Here is a 24,179-nt window from a genome sequence, read left to right as displayed (position 1 = left end):
GCTGTCTAACGGACTCTCAAGAGTCTTCTCCACCACTGCAGTTTGAAAACTATGTGAATTCTTCGATGTTCAGCCTTCTTGACTGTCTTCATCCATGACTACTGGAAAAACCATAGCTTTGACTATATGGATCTTTATTGGCAAAGTGATGTCTCTGCTTTTTGATATGCTGTCTAGGTTCATCGTAGCTTTTCTTTCAAGGAGGAAGCATCTTTTAATTTCATTTCCCAGGCACAGAAATGTGCTAAATTCCTTAACTTAGGATATGTGGTTTTCTTTAAGTAACAATAATCTTTTGATGTTCTTTTGATGTTTTTTTGATGTTCCAACTATCTGCGCTTTGTTGCAAAACTTACGTGGTTCCTTCCCCTTACTTCCTGGGAGTAGTTCTCTCAGGGTTACTCGGGCTTGAAGTTCTAAAAATTACCACCGAGTGAAACATAACTCTCAACTTTTCGGTCATGAATACTTTTTACGTCCACAGGGGAAAAGCCAGCCAAGAGAGAGAAGTCATTCTCAGAGAAGGAGAAGGCAAGAAAAAACAGAACCTGATGAAAGAGAATGAGCTTGAGGCTGAAAAAGAAGATTAAGAGGTGTGAGAATGGTGGACAACAGCCGATTGCTTTGATGCTTAGAAGCCATTCATGGCTCCTTATTACAAACAGTAGAGAATTCACTGGGTTTTCAACAAGGAAAGTGGAAACAAGGTGGGTTTTGAAATCTGACAACTTTGTTTTGTTATGTGCTAGGTCTGTACCCAGCAGGGCCCTAACCGGATGCCTGAAATGCCTTGTAGTTCAAGGGGATGATCTCTGAAGTTGGCTTCCTTGAGTCCTGCCCTACCCCTTCATATCTTAGCTCCATACCAAAGCTATTACTTAAAACTTCAGCACCTCAGTTTCCCTATCTGTAAAATGGAAATACAGACCCATTTCCCATGACTCTCTTAGGGATAAATAACTAATCATAAATATACAATAAATATTTGTTTAAAAAACCAAAGTCTTTCAGCTTTAGTTTCCTTCTCGATACAACAGAGGGAAAAAAAAATCACCTATTTCTGAGGTTGTTTGAAGAGCTGATGTCAAAGACATTTCAATTTTCTTTCCCTTATTCTTCCAGTGTTGACTCACTATCAATTTATTAAGTAATACATCTTTCCTGAGTGCCTATCCTGCAATAGCATTGTGCTACTTCACACTCCTGGGATGCTGTTACTCCCAGCATTAGACCCTGTTCCAGAACTGATGGCTCACTTTGAATACCAAAGAGTTTAGTTTGCCTTTTGTGCTGGAGACTCAGATTTACAACCCTGGGCTCTTAAGTGCCACTCACAATGGCAGAAAGCATAAAAGTCAATCTTCACATCAAAAGAATTCAGAGAATAACATTTAAAATTCAAGAGTTTTGGCCAAAACACACGCCAGTTTAAGAATATGAAGTAGCATTGAAACCTAAAGCACAAGGAGCTCAGCTCAGTGCTCTGTGATGAGGTGGGATGGTAGAGGGTGGGAGAGAGATCCAAGAGGGAGGGGATGCAAGTATACGCATGGCTGATTCACATTGTTGTATGGCAAAAACCAACACAACATTGTAAAGCTATTATCCTTCAATTAAAAAAAATTTAAAAAAAAAGGAAGAGCATGAGTTGTAATCATGTCCAAACATCATTTGAAACTGACATCTACTTTTGGGGGTCAGGGGAGGTGGCTTCTTAAAGGGGACTGGCAATTTTTGTCATAGGTTGTGCCCGCAAAATAGCTCTCCAAACAATCTACAAGTGAAAAAAAGGAAAAGGTGGCCAGAGGTTTAATGAGTTATTAAGAACCCCCCCTAAATATTTCTTTTCAGGAAAAAGAAAAAAATCAGATCAAACTCAGGGAGCCTCATCAGTGGGGTTCACACCAGATACTCTGATTATAACTAGAGCGCTTGGCTTGAGCAGAGCCTCTGCCATAGTATAAAAAGAAATTAAATCACAGTTGAATAAATGTCGCCTGGATTTTTTTCAATCATTCGTGTGATACCACTTATCCCGAGAACAAATTATATGTAAAATTAACACCCAATGGTGAGTGACATATGGAAACTCTGGTTTTTAAAAACTTAAAATAAAATCTAATGACTTTTCTAAGTTTCCCAGGTGGCACTAGTGGTAAAGAACGTATCTGCCAACGCAGGAGACATACAAGACGCGGGTACAATCCCTGGGTCAGGAAGATCCCCTGGAGAAGGAAGCAGCAATCCACTCTAGTACGCTTGCCTGAAGAAACCCATGGCCAGAGGAGCCTGGTAGGTTACACAGCACACAGCATCTCTAAGAGTCAGACACGACTGAAGAGGACACGACTCCTGACTTTTCTAAGGAGACTCATGCCTAGAAATGAAAAGCTGCAAGTAAGATTTACAAAAGGGAATTCCTTTGTCTAGAACCCCAAAATCGGGAAACTCCCATGAGGTGTTGGAAGTCTCATGTCAAGCACCATGACACACGGTAACATCTTCCCTTCAGAAGTGACTTCTGAAGAAAGAAAGCACACGGGGTTCTAACGGGTTGTGTTATGGTTTCATTCTCTGAACCCCTGCCAATCCACCATAGAATATGTAGACAGTCAACTTAGGTTCAGAATGAGAGAAGCGCTCTCCTCTTGTTTGCGTCCACTTACTTCTCCTAAGTACCCCATTCATTCTTCTGCTCTTGGGCCTTTGACCCCACTGTGTCCTGAGACGGTTCTAAAGATGGCCTCCTCTTCTCCAGGGTCCTAATTGCAAAACAAACAAGTAAACATGAACAGTGTCAGCAATATACAAATATTGCCGACAGTGGACACGACTGGGCAACTAAGCGCAGCACCCAACACAACTGCCTGCTCACTTATACTCTTCTGCTCCCTTCAGGCCCCATTATAACCGTCTTGGCAGCATTGCCATTTTCATCTCCTTAGGACTCTTTCAACAGCTTTTTGGCCTCTTCAAGGGCATAGTAAAGTGGTGGAGGGAGGACCTTCCTGGTGGCACAGAGGATAAAAATCAGCCTGCCAATGCAGGGGACAAGAGTTCAATCCCTGGTCAGACATGGTTCCACATGCCTTGGAGTAACTAGGCCCAAGAGCCACAAATGCCGAGTCTGCTCTGGAGTCCGGGAGCTGCAACTATTGAGCATGTGCGCTGCAAAGCCCATGTGCTCTAGAGCTTGTGCTTCACAAGAGAAGCCACTGTAATGAGAAGCCTGCGCCATCACAACTAGAGAGTCGCCTCTATTCCCTGCAACTAGAGAAAGCCCGCGCAAAGCTACAAAAATCCAGCGCAGCCAAAAATAAATAAAATTATTTTTTTTAAAGTGGTGGAGGGCAGAAGGGGCGGAGGGTGAGCTGTGGGTTGGGACCAGGCACAGTGGAAGTTCTCATGGGACTTTATCAAAGGAACTGTTCCCAAGAGAGGTCAAATTTCCAGGCAGGAAGTTTGGGCTTTACTATATTCGCAGAGTCGGACACGACTGAGCGACTGAACTGAACTGATATTCAAGATTTTCATATATATTTGATTCTTGAGGTCAAGAAGGCTCGTATTATTGCTTCTTGCAAAGAGGAGGCAACTGACTGTCAGAGACAGTGGGGAATGTGTTCAATGTCACTCATCTAATTAAGGCTAAAGAAACATAAATTCTACCTTAATCTTAATGAAGTTCTCATCAAGCTACCAACCACTTGCTGGTATTAATAAACAGCAAAACTTTCAAAATATTAACTGGAATACTGACAGTTTGACCAATGACTGGGTAGATTTATTGTTTACTGTAGGAATAAAACTTTGCTCGTAATATTTCATGATCATGCCTTTGGGCAAAGAAATAGATAATGGTTGTTGTCACAGTGAATAGACTAAACAGACAGTCTAAGATAGATATGATTAACATAAAACCATCAACTCCCACAGAGCAGTACAAGGGAATTTTTTTAAAGACTAGACTGGAAATCTAAATTCATACTCTCAAAAACAAATGTCAATAGTTCATAATCCCTGGAATAGTACATGCTCTCTCATGAAGCATTTGCTTTCTTTTCCCTTCAATTAGTTTTCGATGTCTTTGCGGTTCATTTTACTTTGATGTGGACCTAGTACTGAATCAACACAGAGCAGTCAACTGTCAAGAAAAGAATTGCTTACACAGTTCATAGCATAAAATTATTGAGAGAAAAACAGCCGAGAAGCGTCATGCCCCTAACAAAAGATTTTTCTAAGTACATAAAAATAGAGATTTCCTACAGAATCATAAAATTTTTGAAGTCGAACGCTATTTTTAAAATGTAAGATCATCCAGAATCAAAGTGTCAGCCATATTACTGTTGAGGAATCATATTTCTCTAAAAAAATTACAAGATTTTTCCCTTTATTTTTTTCTTACTGAACAGATCACATTTTTCTGCTACAGAACATCTTAAAACATTTCACGAATAAGAAAAATAACCTTTTTAAAATATATTACTATAATTTACAGCTTTACTAGAGATGACATCCTACATTTGATAGATTCAAAATACACCCTCAGGCGGACTTCTCTGGTGGTTCAGTGGTTAAGAATGCACCTTGCAATGCAGGGGACATGGGTTTGATTACTGGTCAGGGTACTAATATACCACATGCCACAGGGCAAATAAGCCCACATGCTGAAACTAGACAGTCCCTGTGCCCAATGAAAGATTTCTGCATGATGCAACTAAAGACCCAATGCAGCCAAATAAATAAACAATAAAATTTTTTAAATTACAAAATTTAAAAAAGAAAACAATATACCCCCATTCTCATATTCCATTCACAGATTTTACTGATACAAATGGACACGTTCCTCTCTTTGCTCAGTAGATGAGAAAATCCAGTATACTAGCCAATCACTTCAAATGCTGTTAAATCTTACCTGTAAACACCCTCCGTTAAAAAATAGCTATGAAATGATATGAAGAAATGGTTCCTTTCTGATGTGACTAAGCCTTGGTTTCCCTTGTCATTCATATGTCGATTAAATACATACTTGGGCTTCCCTGATAGCTCAGTTGGTAAAGAATCTGCCTGCAATGCAGGAGACCCCGGTTCAATCCCTGGGTTGGGAAGATCCCCTGGAGAAGGGAAAGGCTACCTACTCCAGTATTCTGGCCTGGAGAATCCCATGGATTGTATAGTCCATGGGTTGCAAAGAGTCGGACGCGACTGAGTGACTTTCACTTAGAAAATAATGACGAGTATAATTAAGAGAAACTCTTTCAAAGCAACAAGCAGGGAGCATACCCAAGCAAGAGCTCTGACAAATGAAACGCCAGGAATGTTTTCAAGTCATGTACTTGCTTATCATTTGCTGACTGTTACTGGCTTCTCTTTCACAATTTATCAATCCGACTGTTGTCTATTTCAGTACTTGTCCACGATAATGTGAGTCACTGACCAGATTCCATAATCTAAGAGCATTCGTACGGTGTTGACATGTGCTATCTTCATGGTCCTCTGTGATAAAGCAATTACATCCTACTGGTGTTGTTAAGAATTAACAGCCCCAGATGCCATGTTTTCCCTGCTTCCCTACAGAGGAGCCCTGTAATGGGACATGATATATAAAAGTCACCTCACTTCTCGCCACTGGAAGGAACACATGCATTCCAAATAAAGAGGCATTATCTTTCCGAAGAGTAAGAATGAAATCTAATGCGGTTGACTTGGGTGCTAAAATGTCCTTTTAGGCTGAATTCCCCTTCAGTGAATAAGGCTCATCTAGCCTGCTCAGCTCAGGCCTTGTACTGAACACACTGAAAGAACAGACCTGTAAAAAAATATCATCTGTCAGAGCTTGGCAAGCAGGTCAAACGCCTTATTAGGAGAAACTGAACTGGCCTTGAGAAAGCATCAAGAAGGGTGAGGATCTGAACTTCTGCGTGTCTATTTCTGTATCTTAAATGTCATAATTATTTTTCTCAGGTTTGTGAAAAACTGTCAGCATTCTGCCTTGCTGAATTGATGAACTCACCAGGAAAAACCTTGGAATGGAAATCACATTTTACAAGGGACTCCAGGACTTTGAAAGGAACATGAGCAGGGAATCTTAAATACTGTTAAAACGTTTCCTAATTCTGTAATTAAGAACTTGATTTACTTCATTATCGTGGCCTGTTATTTTGTTTCCTTTGTTCCAGATTAAGGGCAGAGAGAAAATTATGCAAATATGCTGGGTTGGCAATGATTTCTCTCAGCTGCTATGGACCATCTGGTTTTCCATGGTAGAAAGAAAAAGGTAGAAAATGGGAACAATGAAATAGCCTGTGTTCCCAGCAAGATTTTGAAAGACACCGAAATCTTTGAATGTAGCCTTCAATTTCATCATCTTGCCCAGTTAAAAAATACTGGTATGGAGAAGGAAATGGCAACCCACTCCAGTACTCTTGCCTAGAAAATCCCATAGACAGGAAGCCTGGTGCAGGGTACAGTCCACCATGGGGTCACAAATTATACTTTGTTGTTTTTCAGTTATTAAAAATAAATACTGGTAGATGGGACTTCCTTGGCAGTTCAGTGCTTAACAATCCATGCTCCCACTGCAGGGGGCACAGGTTTGATCCCTGGTTGGGGAACTAAGATTCCTCATCTTACAGTGTGGCCAAAAAGAAAAAAGAAATGTTAAGAGGCAACAATTAGTAGGTAGCAGGAGAAGGCAATGGCACCCCACTCCAGTACTCTTGCCTGGAGAATCCCATGGATGGAGGAGCCTGGTGGGCTGCAGTCCATGGGGGTCGCTAAGAGTCAGACACGACTGAGCGACTTCACTTTCCCTTTTCACTTTCATGCATTGGAGAAAGAAATGGCAACCCACTCCAGTGTTCTTGCCTGGAGAATCCCAGGGACGGGGGAGCCTGGTGGGCTGCCATCTATGGGGTCACACAGAGTCGGACACGACTGAAGCAACTTAGCATACTTAGCAGAATCAGCAAAGATCTCTAACTCAGTTCAGTTCATCTAAGCATCTTATTCCTAATTTTATAAAACTAATTTTTATCACTGAATTGTCTTCTAATCTTTAATTCAACAGAATGATGGGGTATAGAATATACCTGATTCAAAGTCAGTAATTGCCAAAGAAACAAGTCAAAACAAAAATGAACCAAAAAAACACCTTAAATGAAATCTGGTTAGAAATACAGATTTTAGCAATGAAAAAAAGAAGAGAAACAAAGGTATACATGCATTCTTTATGAAAATATCCTTATTTGGCTTTTACATCTATTCCTTTATAGGAATGAGCCTGTGTGCCTGTTTTTTTTTTTTTCCCCCCCTTAAAAGTAGCTGGGACATTAAGATGAGGAAAAAACAGCTAATTTTTTTTTAACATGTTCAATAGACCCGTCTAGAAGATAGGGAAAAAAAATTATGTTATTAAAAGTGGCTTGTTTAAAGACATGGAAGTAACCTAAATGTCCATTGACAGAGGAATGGATAAAGAAGACGTGGTGCATATGTCAGTGGAATATTACTCAGCTGTTAAAAAGAACAAAATAATGCCATTTGAAGCAACAAGGATGGATCTAGAGATTATCGTTCTGAGTGAAGTCAGTCAGGCAGAGAAGGAGAAATATTGTATGGTATCCTTCATATCTGGAATCTAAAAAGAAATTATACGAATGAACTTACAAAACAGAAAGACTCACAGAACTAGAAAACGAACTTATGGTTGCCAGGGGGAAGGGATAGTTAGGGAGTTTGGGATGGACATGTGCACACTGCTCTGTTTAAAATAGATAACAAATAAAGACCTATGGTATAGCACATGGAACTCTGCTCAATGTTCTGTGGCTACCTGGATGAGAGGGGAGTTTGGGGGAGAATGGATACATATATATGTATGGCTGAGCCCTTTCTCTGTTCACTTGAAACTATTGCAACATTGTTAATTGGCTACACTCCAACACAAAATAAAAAGTTTTAAAAAATGGCTTGTTTAGAGAGGGTTTTTTGAAACACAAGTGAATTTTGAGATGATCTTTATAGTAAGCTGGTTAGGTAATTTTCATGGATTCTGCCTAATAAGCCAGGATGCAACTGGCCTTGGGTTTTGATGCTGGAAAGGCCTTTAGGGCCTGGTTGACTCCTGGAGGGTTGGGGAGGGTGGCAGCCTTACCTGCTACAGGACTTTCAAGGCTCAAATGTCAAGGAGAAGCCCATGAACTTGGATCCTTATTCCTAAATGAAAGCAACAGTAGTTGACTGCTTGAGCACTTAGAGTGCAATTATCTGGGGGAGGAAAAAAAAGGAAGCTGTGCATAGCGTGCATGTGCGTGGGTGTGCACGTGTGCACATGTGCAGCAGGCTAGCCACTGGGCTATGATCTCTGTTTACATCGCTATCCTCTGCATGGCCCTAGACTTGAGACATTGCTGGCTGTGCTAAGACTCTTCATCTGTGGAGATGACAATGTGCCTCCTTCACTGAGCTGCTATGAAGACTAAATAAGATAATACCTAGAAAGTATTTGCCTTCATGCAACATACATGCACACTAACAAATTTCTTTAAAAATCACATTTTGTTTTTAAAATTTTTTTAAAGATCGTTTTTTGATGTGGACCATTTCAAAAATCTTTATTGAATTTGTTCATATTATTGCTTCTGCTTTATGTTTTGGTTTTTTGGCCCAGGGGCATGTGGGATCTTAGCTCCCCACCCAGGGATAGAACCCACTCCCCCTGCGTTGGAAGGTGAAGTCTTAACCACTGGACCACTAGGGCAGTCCCTAAATTGCATTTTAAAAATTGTACTGAAACAGACACAACATACAATTTGCCATTTTAGCTATTTTTCAATGTACAATTCAGTGACATTAAGTCTATTCACACTGTTAGGCAACTGTCACAACCATCCATCTATGGAACTGTTTTCATCATCTCAAATGGAACCTCTGTCCCCCTTAAACACTAGCCCCCCATTTTCTACTTCCCACAACTCCTGGCAACCACCGTTTGCACTCTGTATCTCTATGAATCTATTTCAGGTACCTCGTATAAATGAAAGCATACAGTTATCTGCCCTTTTGTGACTGACTGCTTTTCTACAGCATGTTTTTTACTTTAATGGCAATATGAGTGCTAAGAGGATGCTGCTAGAATGAAAAACAGTCCCAGGAAGGCAGGTACTCTCATTTGGCTGTAGAAATTAAACAAATACATATTTTCCACCCCTGGTGGAGCAGTGGATAGGAATCTGCCTGCTAATGCAGGGGACACAGGTTTGATTTCTGGTCTGGGAAGAGTCCACATGGCGCAGAGCAACAGAGCCCACGCGCCACAGCTCCTGAGCCTGCGCCCGAAAGCCCGTGCTCGACAACCAGAGAAGAACCTGCAGCGGGAAGCCCTCACACCGCAGGTGGAAAGCACTCCCGCTCACGGCAATTAGGAAAAGCCTGCGTGCAGTGACGGACACAAACCCCAAACAAAATACATACATAAAATACGTACTTTCTCAACCCAAGAGCAGGCAGTGCATCAGGAATGGGGAACATTTATCATTCACACAAATTATTTCCTAGTATCTCTTATGAACACCGAGTTCCCTGACAACTGTCCTTTCTGGGCCTCTTTAAACAAACAACCCTCAGTGTTTCCACCAATGAGCCATTCCAGCTATGGTATCACATCTCTTAAAAAGTCATGTAGAAGCAGTCAAGTGATGGCTCTCAAGGGAGCTCTGAATCCTGTCACACTTTCCACAATGGCCTGTAAATTCCCACTCTTCCTATGAAAGACAAAACAGACAGAACAGGTTGGAAATCTCTTTAAAACAGAAACTTTTACTGAGCTCAGTTTCAGCTACGTAATCATCTCAGATCTTCATATTCTAGCTTACAGTGAAAAACATACATAATTTAGCTAAATTGTATTAAAGAGATGGATGACAAGCTTATTGTTCCATGGTGGTTATGCTGTACTGAATTCCATAACTTCTGAATTTTCAACCAATCTTTTACCCTGAGAATTCTCTAAACATCTGTGTTACTTATATTCTGCTGCTGCTGCTGCTAAGTCACTTCAGTCGTGTCTGACTCTGTGCGACCCCATAGACGGCAGCCCACCAGGCTCCCCCATCCCTGGGATTCTCCAGGCAAGAACACTGAAGTGGGTTGCTATTTCCTTCTCCAATGAATGAAAGTGAAAAGTGAAAGTGAAGTCTAGAGATCTATATTTCTTTATTCTTCAGTATTTGCACATGGCATACATATTTTTTCTCTTGTTACATTATCTGAATAAATATTAATTTCTCCAACAATAGAGATCACGTTTAAGTTTACCCGGGTCATACTCAACACACATCACTTGTATGTGATTGATACTTCTGTCACTATCATGAAGTTACTTCTTTTTCTTACAGCTATATTTGAGTGCACATGGAAACTTCTTTTAAAAAATCCCCAAACATCAAATTAGCATTAATTATTCACAGCCTACCATGGACCCTATTGTAAACTCCTTGGAAGTAGAGTGGTGAAGGATGCACAGAACTTGCTCATGTGGAACCTGGGTCTTGAAAAGTTCTACTCACGTATACATTTTTAGTGAGCACTGAGGCTTATTATTAGGGTTTCCTTGGTGGCTCAGTGGTAAAGAATTCACCTGCCAATTCAGGAGATGCAGGTTTGATCCCTGGGTCAGGAAGATCCCCTGGCAAAGGAAATGGCAATCCATTCCAGTATTCCTGACTGGAAAATCCCATGGACAGAGGAACCTGGCAGGCTACAGTTTATGGGGTCGCAAAAGAGTCGGACACGACTTAGCAACCAAATAAAAGCTTATTAACCTAAGCAATGAAGACGGTCATAAACCTGGACTCAAGCCCAGGAAGGATCTTGGGCTCATCAGGTTTCAAGCTGTGGAAATACCTGTGTTAGTACCAAGACAGAAGAGACCCAAAAAGGCACCCCCCGCCCCCGCCAAAAAAAATATAAATAAATAAATAAATAAAGAGACCCGAGGTTAAAATACTTGACTGAATACATACTGATATTGAAAGCACATTCTTTAAACAATGGCTAGCGCTTCAAAAGAAAGACAAAACAAATAAACAGCTGTTCTGAGACGCTTTAAGAATTTTGCATCACTGCTGATGGGCTGTCAGAGGCTCTCATGTTGAGCAGATGGAGAGATAAGAATGATGACTTTAATTTTATAGGTGATAAATCGAGCCTAGAGATGTAAATCAACTCCTCCCAAACCAAGAAACCAGAGTTACCATCAAGAACAATCTTGTTCCTCTCATTTCAGTGCACTGAGCTTCCCATTGCATTCTCAAATCAAAGCCATTTTCTGTTTTTGAGTAACTAAGACGATTAGGAGACCCAGGATGGTACAACACTAACTCTGTAAAGGAGGCGCTGGTATCAGAGCGTGCGGAACCTTCTGGACTGTGGCAGACCTATTTTGCATAATGATTGCACAATAAGGATCTTAGATATGATTAAAGGGATCAGATTTTTCTCTTTTCTGATGTCTCAAATGCCACTAACAGGTAACAAAATTGCTACATAATTGAACTGAGATTTAAAGGCATTTAAGTAGCCTGGCAGGCCACAGTCCATGGAGTCAAAGTAGTACAACATGGCTGAGCAACTGACAAAACTATAATTCAAAAAGATCCACGCACCCCTATGTTCATAGCAGCACTATTTACAATAGCCAAGTAATGGAAGCAACCTAAATGTCCATCAACAGATGAATGAATAAAGATATGGTATCATATATATATATAAAGGAATACTGCTGCTGCTGCTGCTAAGTCGCTTCAATTGTGTCTGACTCTGTGTGACCCCATAGACTACTCAGCCATAAAAATAGTGAAATAATGCCATTTGCAGCAAAGGATACAACTAGAGATTATCATACTAAGTGAAATAAGTCAGAAAGAAATACCATATGATATCACTTATATATTTAAAATATAACACAAATTTAAAATATGACACAAATGAACCTAGGTATGCAACACACACAGACTCACAGACACAGAGAACAGACGGGGTTGCTGAAAGTAGGTCGTCAAGATGGAGTGGGAGATTGGGGTTAGCAGACACAAGCTTTTACGCATAGGATGGATAAACAACAAGGCCCGACTGCATAGCACAGGGAACTACGTATAAAACTGTATTCAATATCCTGGGATAAACCATAACGGAAAAGAATATAAAAAACAATGTATACATGTGTATAGCTGAATCACTTTGTTGTAGGGCAGAAATTAATACAACATTATAAATCAACTATACCTCAAGAAAAAGATAAAGACATGTAAGTAATGTCTGTGAGGTTCACAAAGAACATCAGATAATATTAAGGTCGAGATGATGGCATGTCCCTTACCAGGAAAGCGTACAGAGAATTCCAGTTCTCCAACCCTACGGGAGAGGGAAATACAGGCCCTGAATGACCCCTGGCAGGGGGAGCCAAGCAGAAACTGTAAGGGTGCACGGTCTAGAGCCACGACAGCTCCGATGTGCAAACAGAAGACAAAGGGCTCTGCCTACCACCCAGTTCTAGCAAGACATTCGCTGCTGCAGCTGCTGCCTGATGGTGGCCTAGAGAAGAGCTCTTGCTGAGAAACAGGACGAGGCCCCAGGTGCTTCGGAGAAACAAGCCCCTTGGATAGTTAGATGTATGGGGATTCCCTGGTGGCTCAGATGGTAAAGAATCTGCCTGAATGCACGAGACCAGGTTAGATCCTTGGATCAGGAAGATCCCCTGCAGGAGGAAATGGCAATGCACTCCAGTACTCTTGCCTAGGAAATCCCAGAAACAGAGGTTCCATCTCTGGGTTGGCAAGTTCCCCTGGAGGAGGAAATGGTAAACCACTCCAGTATCCTTGCCTGAGAAACCCCATGAACAGAGGAGTCTGGCGGGCTACAGTCCATGGGGTCGCAAAGAGTCGGACACGACTGATCGACTAACACCCACATATTTCAGGAAGAATTTTATTGAACCCAGATTCTTGCATCTTCCCATACAGAGTAAAGTGCTAAAGTCATTATCTGGTGATCCCCGTTCTTTGTGACCAGAAGTAACCTTTTAGCAAGAAGTATTCTTAACTGCCTGTATCCTCAAGCCAAAAATCATATAGAAACCAGCTTCTCCAGTATCTCTTCAGAGTAGTTTCCTCAGAGCTACTGAGAAGCTGTCTCCCAGGCTACAGTTCTCAGTAAGGTCCCCAAATAAAACCTGAACTCTCATCTCTTATGTTGTGTATTTTCCTCTAAGTCAACAAAATCAACAACAACTTGACAATCTATTGGACTTGCTGTCCTACATGCAAAATCTATGACCCTCAAGGTGAGACAGAATACACTTTTCATATGAACTGCAACTTGAGTCAGATGTTGTCATTTTATTTGTACACTAGTTTTTGACTGCTGCACAAAATAAGATATCTGAATAAAGTCAAAAGCTTTGTATTCTACTTTCCAAAAGGAAGTTTTAATCCTTTGACTGGCCTAGTGCCAACTTCTAATGAAATTAATACCCTATTGCCTGGCACTAATCTATCCTTCAGTGATATGAGGAGGGTCTCACAACATAAATATCCAATTAGCTTTTATGAAAGGAAATATTTTGATAGGTGAGACTGGATAGGGAAAAATCAACAGTTTATTCTTTACAGAGCTACTCTTACTATGTAACAAATAAAATTGATACTGCAATCTAAACACAGGAAATCTAATAAAATAATTTACACAGAGATGCAAAGAATATACAAATTTCTGATTAATATATACCTTTCCTAGTTAGTCTCCTAAACAGAAATTAAAGTGATGTGCTATATAATTATTTACATTTGAGGGCAATTATTAACACCTCATGTGGGGTGTATGGTAGCAAAATTAGCATATTAATAATATTATGCTTTCACCGTCGACTGATATAATCATTTTGAAGAGAATGATTATAGCCAGAGACATAAGAACATTCAAACCCACTCGCTGTGCAAATAATTCCACATCTGAGAATTTATCTCAGAGAAGTTATTTGCTGAAAACCATATGCTCAAAATTGGTGTGACAGATTTGTTTATCTATAAAAGAGAAATTATGGAATTAACTAAAATTAACTAACAATAATTGACCACTCTATTTGCAAGAGTTAAGGCATTAATAAGTCCACACAATGCTGTATCACTATGCGATTAAAGTGATTACAGGGACTTCCCTGGTGGTCCAGTGGCTGAGAATCCACCTTCCAATGCAGGGGACATGGGTTCAATCCCTGGTTGGAGAGCTAAGATCCCACAAGCCCCTAGGCTACACACTGCAACTAGAGAGACACACGCGTTCCGACTAGACAAAACTCAAGGGACCCAGTGCAGTGCTTCCCATCCCAAAAATGATTAGAAAGTACATCTGAAGGCAAAAGGCAGAATCCTGCAGTCTGTACCATACCTCCAACTAAAAAAGTATGTATGCTTGTGGAAAAGGAATGGGATGTGATTTGCCAGAAGAAAAATATTTGACCCAAAGCAGTGAGATTCTGGCATGTTCCTATGCACATTTCCTTTACTATTTCTTCCACTTTTAATTCTAATAACTTTTAATTACTTTGACATGGAAAGCTCTCTTTTAAGGGTTTTCAGTTTTAACAATAAAAGTAACGTGGCAAATCTCTTTAGGACTGCAGAAAATTTTTATTTTCACATATTATTTTATGGGGGTAAGATGCGATCAAACATCCTGGCATATCTAGGTGACAAACCATATATTCTTGTGTTCATCCTTAAAACCGGGGGTGGGGGCGTTTCCTGACCCCAGGCCAGGGATTGGTACTTGCCTGTTAGGAACCAGGCTACACAGCAGGAGATGAGAAGCAGGCAAGTGAGTGAAACTCCTCTGTATTTACAGCTGCTCTCCATCGCTCACATTACCTCCTGAGCTCTGCCTCCTATCAGATCAGTGCAACAAATCAGTGCAATGCAAAGAAATAGAGGAAAACAAGAGAATGGGAAAGACTAGAGAGCGTTTCAAGAAAAATAGATTCTCCTAGGAGCTCAAATTCTACTGCGAACGGTGCATGTGATGGAGCTAGGTTGCATGCTCCTTATGAGAATCAATCCCAAACCATCACATCCTCTTCTCTCAAAGTCCATGGAAAAATTCTCTTCCATGAAACCAGTCCCTGGTTTCCTTCAGCAGTCCCTGAGGACTGCTGCTTTAAAGAATCCTTACAAATACTAGTCTCCACGACTTTCTGACATTATACATTCATTTAAATACAAATTATACCTGAAAAATGGTGCAGAAATCTGTACCCTTAGATCACTGTTAGTTTTATAATATATGGGAATACAAGAGCTCCTTTCCCCCGTCAAAAGTGCTTAACAGTAAAAAGGTAAATAAAAAGATAAAGTAAAAGTTCAAAAATTATGAGACTTCTTGGAATATTTACCCTCCAATATATTTTTTTATTCTCATGGGCTTATTTCCATTCAGGAGCTCTGGTTATTGAACCATTAGGAAGCTGAGCATCACTTGGAGAATCTTCCAATGCTAGGAGATGTTGACATATATTATACATGGACTCAAATATATGCATATAGTTTGGGAGGCTTTATACTTAGCCTCTTCGCCCCCTGGTACTGGATCCATTTAGGAGTCTCATTTCACAGGGTTGTTATTTACTTTAATCTTTACTTTAATCTTTCTATCTTTCTTCTAATATGCAAACAAGAAACAATGCATAACTTTCCCTTGCTGACTCTCCTGATATCATATTTTGGGATCTCAGAGCTAAATTCTTTTATTATTAGCCACTGAAGAAAATGTAGGTGAGTATGTGCATTCCCTTAATAAGGGTAGGTGCTATGCTAAACAGTCTATATGTACTGAGATTAAAAAAAAATCTAGAAAAATATATTAAAATATATTAAAAAAATATCTAGAAACACAGATATTATTATACCTATTTTTTTTTTTTACAGATAATGAAACCAAGGCTCAGAGAAGATTAAAAAAACTTGCCACATCACAGAGTTATTAAGGGGATACTGTAGTATCCAAAATCAGGTCTCACTGTATACAAACATTTGCTCTTTTTCATTTTAATCCTTCCAGTTTATTTTCATGTTACAATGGAGCTGAGTTGATGAACAATATTATATTAGTTTCAGGTGTACAGTAAAGTGAATAATTTATACATATATATGTATCTTTTTTAGATTCTTTTCTCATGTATGTCATTGCAGAGTTCTAAACACTTGCTCTTCATCATAGTCAGATAAAGCTGAAATCACGGGTAACAGAACTGAATAAATGGAAAGACCTGTACAAATCTGAGAGATCATTTTTATTTGGAGGAAGGAAAGGAGACAGACGGAGTGACTATCTTGGTCTAAAAATAATGGCACATGTTGCTGTCATAAAGGATATTATGTTAAAGGAACTTACAATGCAATAATAGCAGAATTCATAGAGATAGAAAGTATACTTAATACTAGTCATATTTTTTTGCCCTTGGCAATGAAAAAGTAATTACCTCTACCAAACTGCATTGGTTTACTCATTTTATTTTAATGCAAGGTGAGTATTAAATGTATAATTTCCAAATGTGCTTTCGGAACATTCTAAAAAATTATTCAACATTCTGAAAAATTATTCTATAATACATATACGTATATTTAGTCCTCACCCATTTATTTTATTGTATGAATTGAAAGAAAAGTTACTGTCATTGGGGAACTTTGGGAATGACTAGATGAAAGTGTTAAATGGGAACAGAATAAAGTCTTTATTTATTCAAGTTTTGTTTAGTCACTAAGTTATGTCCAACTCTTGGCACCCCATGGACTGTAGCCCACCAGGCTCCTCTGTCCATGGGATTTCCGAGGCAAGAATACTGGAGTGGGTTGCCATTTCCTCCTCCAGGGGATTCTACTGACCCAGGGATCAAACCCGCGCCTCCTGCTTTGGTAGGCAGAATCTTTATCACTGAGCCACCTGGGAAGATCTTATTCAAATATAGTTAACTTAAAATACTATACTAATTTCAACTGTACAACACAGTGATTCAATATATTTATATATTACACATCATAGAAAGTTATTATAAAATATTGACTAAATTCCCTGTGCTATTATATCCCTGTGACTTATTTATTTCATAATTGGAAGTTAATACCTCTTAATCCTCTAAAGTCTTTGTAAAGATTTATTTTAAATCGTTAACCATTAAAACAAAAATCCATGTATTTATCAACCCTATTCAAACATAAGTGTTAGTTAAAATGAGGAGTGACTAGGCATTAGGAAATAAAACTCTAGGATTGGGAGAGAGGAAGCATCTTAAAAGGGTAAACATGCTTGTGCAGATTCTCCATAAGACTTCAAGATAGAGATGAGATTAACAGATAAATTATTCAAGTAATTATTCTAGCATCACACAGACTGACATTCCAATTTTAAAAACTATAATTTTTTTTTGCACCCAATTTCATGGATGAAAATATTGAAAATGGTCAGTGGAATAGATTTGGCAGTTTTGGTGCTTGGCAGTTTGGGTTATAGATTATAATTTTTTGAATTTATAACAGAATTCCTCAGCAGAAACTACTACTTTAGCAGCTTTGAGTGTCTGACGATGTTCTTAAAAAGCAGGCAAGTTTATGGAAAATGATGATTCCAGATGTCTTTTAAAACAAACAGGTATTGAACAATCTGAACTAAACATGGGTGGTGCTTGAAAAACTAAAAAACATGTGAAGTATCCAACACCTAGAAATCCTTTATGATTAGTGTACACATTGCCAGCCACACCACAGCCTAAGAAATATAACCGAAGTGCACACAAAGTCTAATGAGAGCCAACACAAGCAAGGAAAACTGCATCTCTGGAAAATTTCAAGTGAAATACATTTTATATATACATATATGTATATAATGGATAAACAACAAGGTCCTACTGTAGAGCAGAGGGTACTATATTCAGCATCCTGTGATAAACCATAATGGAAAAGCATATGAAAAGAATGTGTCTGTGTGTGTATATATACATAAAACTCTGTGTGTGTGTGTATATATGTGTGTGTATATATGTGTGTGTGTGTGTATATATATATATATAAAACTGGCTTGGCTCTAAAGCAGAAATTAACACAACACTGCAAATCAGCTGTATGTCACTAAAATCTATTTAAAAAAATAAAATGAAGCATAATAAAAGATCATGGAAATCCAGTAGGTTAAGCAAAGCATCTTACTGCCTGTGCCACTCTTCTGTTATGCTCCAACCCAAAACAAATGATTTACAAACTACAGGTATTTCTTTGCAAGTATTTTTTTCCCCCTCTGTGAAATTAAATATAGCACAGGTTGGCACAATTAGAAACAAAAGCAGTAACCTAGAAAGAATTTTTCGACAAGCTGTACTTCATTGATTCTATAATGATATTTTCGTAACCTATTGCACAGAGATCTGTAACCTTATGAATTTTACATGATACAATTCACATTTGGGTTCCAGAATTATTTACTTATTTTCCCCAAAGCCTTCCCAGGAAGGGGACTAGTAATAATATGCTCTTTACTTTAAAGGTTCTAAACTAAATCCAAAGGCCCAAACATCACATCCTTGCGAGGTAAAGCTTTCTGCTTAAATATTTTAAACATTAGACTCTCATTTTTGAACTTCATTAAATTAAAAAAAAAAAACCTTTAATGTGACAAATGGCAATCAAATCTTAAATTGCAAGCACATAGGATGTCACATTATTCTGATTTACATAGAAAAGCCTCAGAAACAGCTCAGTGGCTGGGCTGTCCCTGAAGCGACAAGTGACTGCCTACAGCTGGAAAAAGCATTTTCATTTTCCAGCAAATTTCTCCGCCTCCCTCTCTCACTCTCCCCAGCTACTAAATCGATCTCACTAAGATACACTTTTTACAACCAAATTCCAGTCTTACTGGCTTCCACTCCATGGACACTGATGTAGTCACACCGTGAATGCCAACATTTCTGGCTAGATAAGAAAAGCTTTGAAAAAGGGAAGCCACCGAGTGATTTTTTGCTTGAGTTCCTTTACAAGGCGGTACATCCCTGTTTTCCTGCAACCACACCGTGCATCTGGCCTGCCTCCCTGCCCACAAGCTTACCCCAGGAAGAAGGCACTTAGTTTGAGGAGACATGAGGCGTCTGTCAAACATAGCAGCCCAGCTCCAAGTGGGCCCAGCTCTCCAGAGGCCTTCACAGGAGCAAGAACTCAGTAACAAAGCTCCGGGCAGCCAAGTCTTGTTTTGCTGACCAGCATTGCAACAGCTTTCCTTTTTCCTCGCTGGCTTGGGGGGTGTGCTGTCTTGGCCGGGTGACTTTCGAAAGTTCCTCAGATTACAACAGTGCTCTCTGTTCCAGAACCACTTAGGCGGCCAGAGGAGTCCATCAGAGTCAATTAACTAACGCAAGGGGGAGGGCCTTTTTCTCCTCTGAAAGACGTCAGCTGGCTTGGAATTGAGAAGCCTGCAAACTTGTGAAAGCCAAGTCACGTTTCATGAAGATCAGATGCATGCCTTCGGGCAGCCCGGTTCGAATCGGCACTTAGACACTGTCTTCACTAGAGAACTTCAGGTTGCAAAACTGTTTCCCTTCAAGGAAATGAGTGGAACTGAAGACAGTCTGGAGTAATAGTGAGGCGCATTCTACTTCCGCCCGGTGAAGAAATATTTCCTCTCTTCCCACCTCAGAAAGTGGTATCTTCCTTTTGATTTTTTTTTTAAATACAGACCATTTTTAAAGTCTATTGAATTTGTTACACCACTGCTTCTGTTGTTTATCTTCTGGTTTTTTGGCCATGAGGCATGTGGGATCTTAGTTCCCAGACCAGGGGTCAAACCCTCATCTCCTGCATTGGAAGACAAAGCCTTAACTACTGGACCACCAGGGAAGTCCTGGTATCTTCCTTTTGTGGTTACCTTTCACATTCTCAATGTGTATGAAAAATATAATTTTTTTTTTCCACAGTCAAGTAAGTATCACTTGGATATATTCAGTTTTAATTTTAAAACTTTTCATCAAAAGATTTCCTTCAAAAGTGAAATCGTAACCACAATACACTGAGAACATTTACAAAGCATGCAACAAAGGATTACCAGCCAGAAAATAGAAAGAACTCCTGTAAGTCAATAAATAAAATACCCACAATCTTAAAAAATATGGGGAAAAAAACCCCCATGAAGAGATAAATCATTGAGAGAAAATCCTAATGGCTAATAAACACGATAAAATGCTTGACTTCACTACTAATCAGGAGTACAAATTAAATTCACAATTTATCATTTCATACTCAGTAGAGTGGAAACATTTAACATGTCTTAAAATGCCAGATCTTGGACAGGATGTCAAGCAGTGATTGGCAAATTATGACCGGGTTCCAAATCTATTCAGCTGTCTGTTTGCATAACCCACATGCTAAGACTGTGTTTTATACTTTTAAATGGTTCAAGAAAATCAAAAGAAAAATTGTATTTGGGAACACATGTAAATGATACGAAGTTCAAATTCCAGTGTCCTTGGGTAAAGTTTATTAGAATATCGTCAGGCTCATTCACTTATGAACTGTCCGTGGCTGATTTTGTCTGACAACAGCAGAGTTGAATAGCTGTGACAGAGAACATGTCGCTCATCACGGCTTAAAGCTCCCCTACTAAGGGGACTTCCCTGATGGTCCAGTGGCTAAGCCTCCTCACTCCCAATGCAGTGTGTATGGGTTTGATCCCTGGTTAGGGAACTAGATCCCACATGTTGCCACTAAGAACTCGCACGTTGCAACTAAGACTGGCACAACCAAATACATTAATTTAAAAAAAAGCTTTCCTATTCAGTCCTTCACAGAGTTTTGCCAATCCCTGATGCAGAGCCACCAGACTTTTATGCATTGTTGGTGGGAGTATAAGTTGGTGCAGTCATGTAAAAGACTTAGTAGAATGCCATAGGAGGCAGATGTGCAGGCCCACTAATAGGCACTCCATTGCTCAATATGCACCCAGAGAAGTGCTCATACAGGTACACAGGGAGGTGCAGGTGCAGAATGTCCCTAGCAACACAGGGGTTACAATAAAAAATGGAAACCAACCTCACTGTGTCTCAAGAGGAAAGGGGGTTAACACAGTTGTAGATGGTATTCAGCACTAAAAGTGACTGAATTCTAAGTACACAGATCACTCTCCACAAACATAAGGTGGAGAGAAAAGACCAAGTTTCAGGACCTTAATACCTTAAGAACCTGTGATGTGATTTGAACAGGGTTTGAAAATATGCAGAAATACCATTAATTGGGTTGGGCAAAAAACTCACTTAGGTTTTTCTATAAGATGCTACCAAAAAACCCAAGTGAACTTTTTGGCCAACCTAATACTTTATGGATGAGCTACAAATATAAAGATAAATATGAAAATAAGTACCAAACCCAGAAGAGTGGTTCCATCTGGACAGGAGGACATTTGGAGGGCTGACGGGGGGCAGGGGCAGCTCTCTGAGTGATATTTTCTCTCTTAAACTAGTTTGGATCTGTACCACTGGTCATTATATTGCTGTCTGCATTATTTTATATTCTGAAAAAGTTCATAATAAAGAAATGAATTAGGAAAAAGTGAAAAGGATCATGATACAACAAAGGCCAGATTATTATAGAGACGTTAAAATCATAGATAGGATAGGACATGATCTTTGTTAGTAAGGAAAAGATAAAAAATAGCCTGATATTTTTTTTCACATTAATTACTCCACTGTTAAAAATATTTAGGAAAAATGTTGAAAGGAGGGGACTTCCCCATTGGTCCAGTGGTTAAGAATCCTTCTTCCAATGCAGGGGACTCAGGTTCTATTCCTGGTCGGAGAACTAAAATCCCATATGCTATGGGGCAACCAAGCTGGAATGCACAACTAGAGAACTCACCCACGGCAATGAAGACTCAGAGCAGCCAAAATTTTAAAAAAAAGTTGTAAGGGAACATATGAATTCTATTCATAGTGGCTGCATCTGGGTAGTGGTTTTGAGCATGGTTATTTTCTCTCCTCTTTAAAAAATTAGTAGTTTTAAAACTTTCTACAATAGGTTTTTATTACTTTTCCCACCTTAAAAAAAAAGTTTTAAGTATTTAACAGGCAACCAAGGATTATCTAACTTTCTAGGGAAATTAGAAACTTGAGTAGTTACTATAGATTGGGATATTTTGTGTCTCTGTGAGGGCAGATATTAACACGTAGGAAACGGACAGAAATGCAAATAACTTGTCCAGCAGTGAATTTGTCTACTGCTAATGATTTCTGCATAAAAGATAAACACCTCGAATTTTCATTTCTTTGCCCTGCACAGCATTAACCAGTTTTGTATCTAATTTAATAATCTTAGCCCAGTGTTTTTTCTTTCAATAGCTATAAGTACCCTGTCTCTCCCATAATCCTTTAAATGGACTTTACCGTCCTGCTGGTTTCCTCAATGAATGTCAAAAACACCATCATCTCATATTCATTCTCTGTTTGAGAGAAACAATCTAAAATTTTTTGGAAATTATACTTGGACACCAGTTTTCAACTTGAAACAGTTTATTTTCTGACAGTGGCAAACATGATGGCTTGCTTTCCACATCTGGCCCCACGTTAGTATATCGTGCTGCTAAAATGCCACCACAATGGAAAAATATTTACTGAATATTGATGCCAGGCAAGCAAAAGACAAGTGGCGTTTGAATAAGAGGAAGGTAAGGTATGAGTTGACTCATTGGAAAAGACTTTGATGCTGGGAGGGATTGGGGGCAGGAGGAGAAGGGGATGACAGAGGATGAGATGGCTGGATGGCATCACTGACTCGATGGACGTGAATCTGAGTGAACTCCGGGAGTTGGTGACGGACAGGGAGGCCTGGTGTGCTGCGATTCATGGGGTCACAAAGAGTTGGACATGACTGAGCGACTGAACTGAACTGAACTGAAGGTATGGAAATTCTGAATGAGGCATACAAGGATTTCAAACCCTTTCTAAGCACTGATAAACTTTCTAATACTAAGCAGCAGTATCTTCTTATAGCATTCTTTTCACACACTAACTCGGATTTCTCTTTCTTGCTTTCAAAATGGGATTGAGGGGTATTTTCTTGTAATCTCTGGGAAGAAGAAGAAGAGAGAAGCTGAGGAAGAGATATTAGGGAAGAAGTTCAAGCATCAATGACAGACTATTGAGAATGAAAAAACAGGCCTGGGGATAATTAAGGCAAAAATTAACAGGAGTCACTGAGAATTTCTTTGGTTATAATGCATTTTCATTGTTGGGTACTGGAAAATAAAAAGAGAACCCAAAATTAAAAAAAATAAAAACACCACCACCACACCATCCTTGCCACCCCTCAGGTTCCCAATCTTTGAAAAGGAGGTTAGACTTCAAAAGATAATGCTCAGGATTACATAAAACATTGAGTCTGTATCTGACATAATCAGAAATGCAAAATAAATATTCGTTTTCCTTCCTATAAGTCAATGGTTCTCAACTGGGAGTGATTTCACTCCCCAGGGGACATTTAGCAATGACTAAGAAACATTGCCACATGGGGGGTGGTGTGGATGGAAGCCAAGGATGTGACAATGCCCGGGTCACCCCCTACAACAAAGATTTATCCAGCTCAATGCGGCAATCGTGCTGAGTTTGAGTAACTTGAAGGTGCCCTCTGCATCAATGCCATGGATAGGAAGGACTTTAAGTTATAACCCAAGACATGATGTGAGATTCCATTCGTATTGTCAGGTTGCCTAAATGCCAGGGGCAGGTGGGGGGCGGGTGCTGCAGGGAGGGGCAGGAGAAGAGACCGCTGTGCGTGCGGTAGCTCCAGAACAGCTCCTGGGAGCTCAGCCAAGTGCCCGGTTATTCTATGATTCTCTATGAGAGGAGCCCCCAGAGATGACTGAAGTTGCTTGGTGTCAGATTTCAGATGGAAGGCCCTGAAGTTTCTGCAGTCCTAACTGGCAGGCACATCCCTAATACTGTGCCTTCCAGTCTCCTTCCACCGCACCCTCAACTTGACCTCCAAGTCTTTGCTACACTGTGAAAAAAGCTTAATGAAAATGACATTTTAACCAGAGAACTCCTTGAGTGCTATTTTTATAACTAAAGAGGCACGCTTGCTCATCTGCCAAGAGAAGGGTTC

The 24,179-nt window shown here is 39.7% G+C and overlaps 1 protein-coding gene across 8 annotated transcripts in view; it reads right to left on the bottom strand.

Annotated features, from left to right (window-relative positions):
- CACNB2 (calcium voltage-gated channel auxiliary subunit beta 2) overlaps nt 1-24,179 on the bottom strand; it is a 415,600-nt gene that overhangs the window by 175,515 nt on the left and 215,906 nt on the right. For 2 of the 8 annotated variants that reach the window (XM_069547616.1, XM_069547613.1), the window contains exon 1: nt 19,144-19,600. The exons of 4 other annotated variants lie outside the window; for them this stretch is intronic. In XM_069547616.1, the coding sequence (XP_069403717.1) occupies nt 19,144-19,194 (51 nt within the window). In that variant the 5' untranslated portion in view covers nt 19,195-19,600. Of the gene's footprint in view, nt 1-2,666; nt 2,763-19,143; nt 19,646-24,179 lie in introns of those variants that run through there. 2 more of the 8 variants (XM_069547615.1, XM_069547612.1) reach the window with 2 other exon arrangements.

The sequence above is a fragment of the Ovis canadensis genome, chromosome 13, assembly GCF_042477335.2.
Source record: "Ovis canadensis isolate MfBH-ARS-UI-01 breed Bighorn chromosome 13, ARS-UI_OviCan_v2, whole genome shotgun sequence".
Classification (NCBI taxonomy): domain Eukaryota; kingdom Metazoa; phylum Chordata; class Mammalia; order Artiodactyla; family Bovidae; genus Ovis; species Ovis canadensis.
The sequence above is the reverse complement of the archived record's forward strand: the minus strand, read 5'-3'. Positions and strand labels throughout refer to the sequence as shown.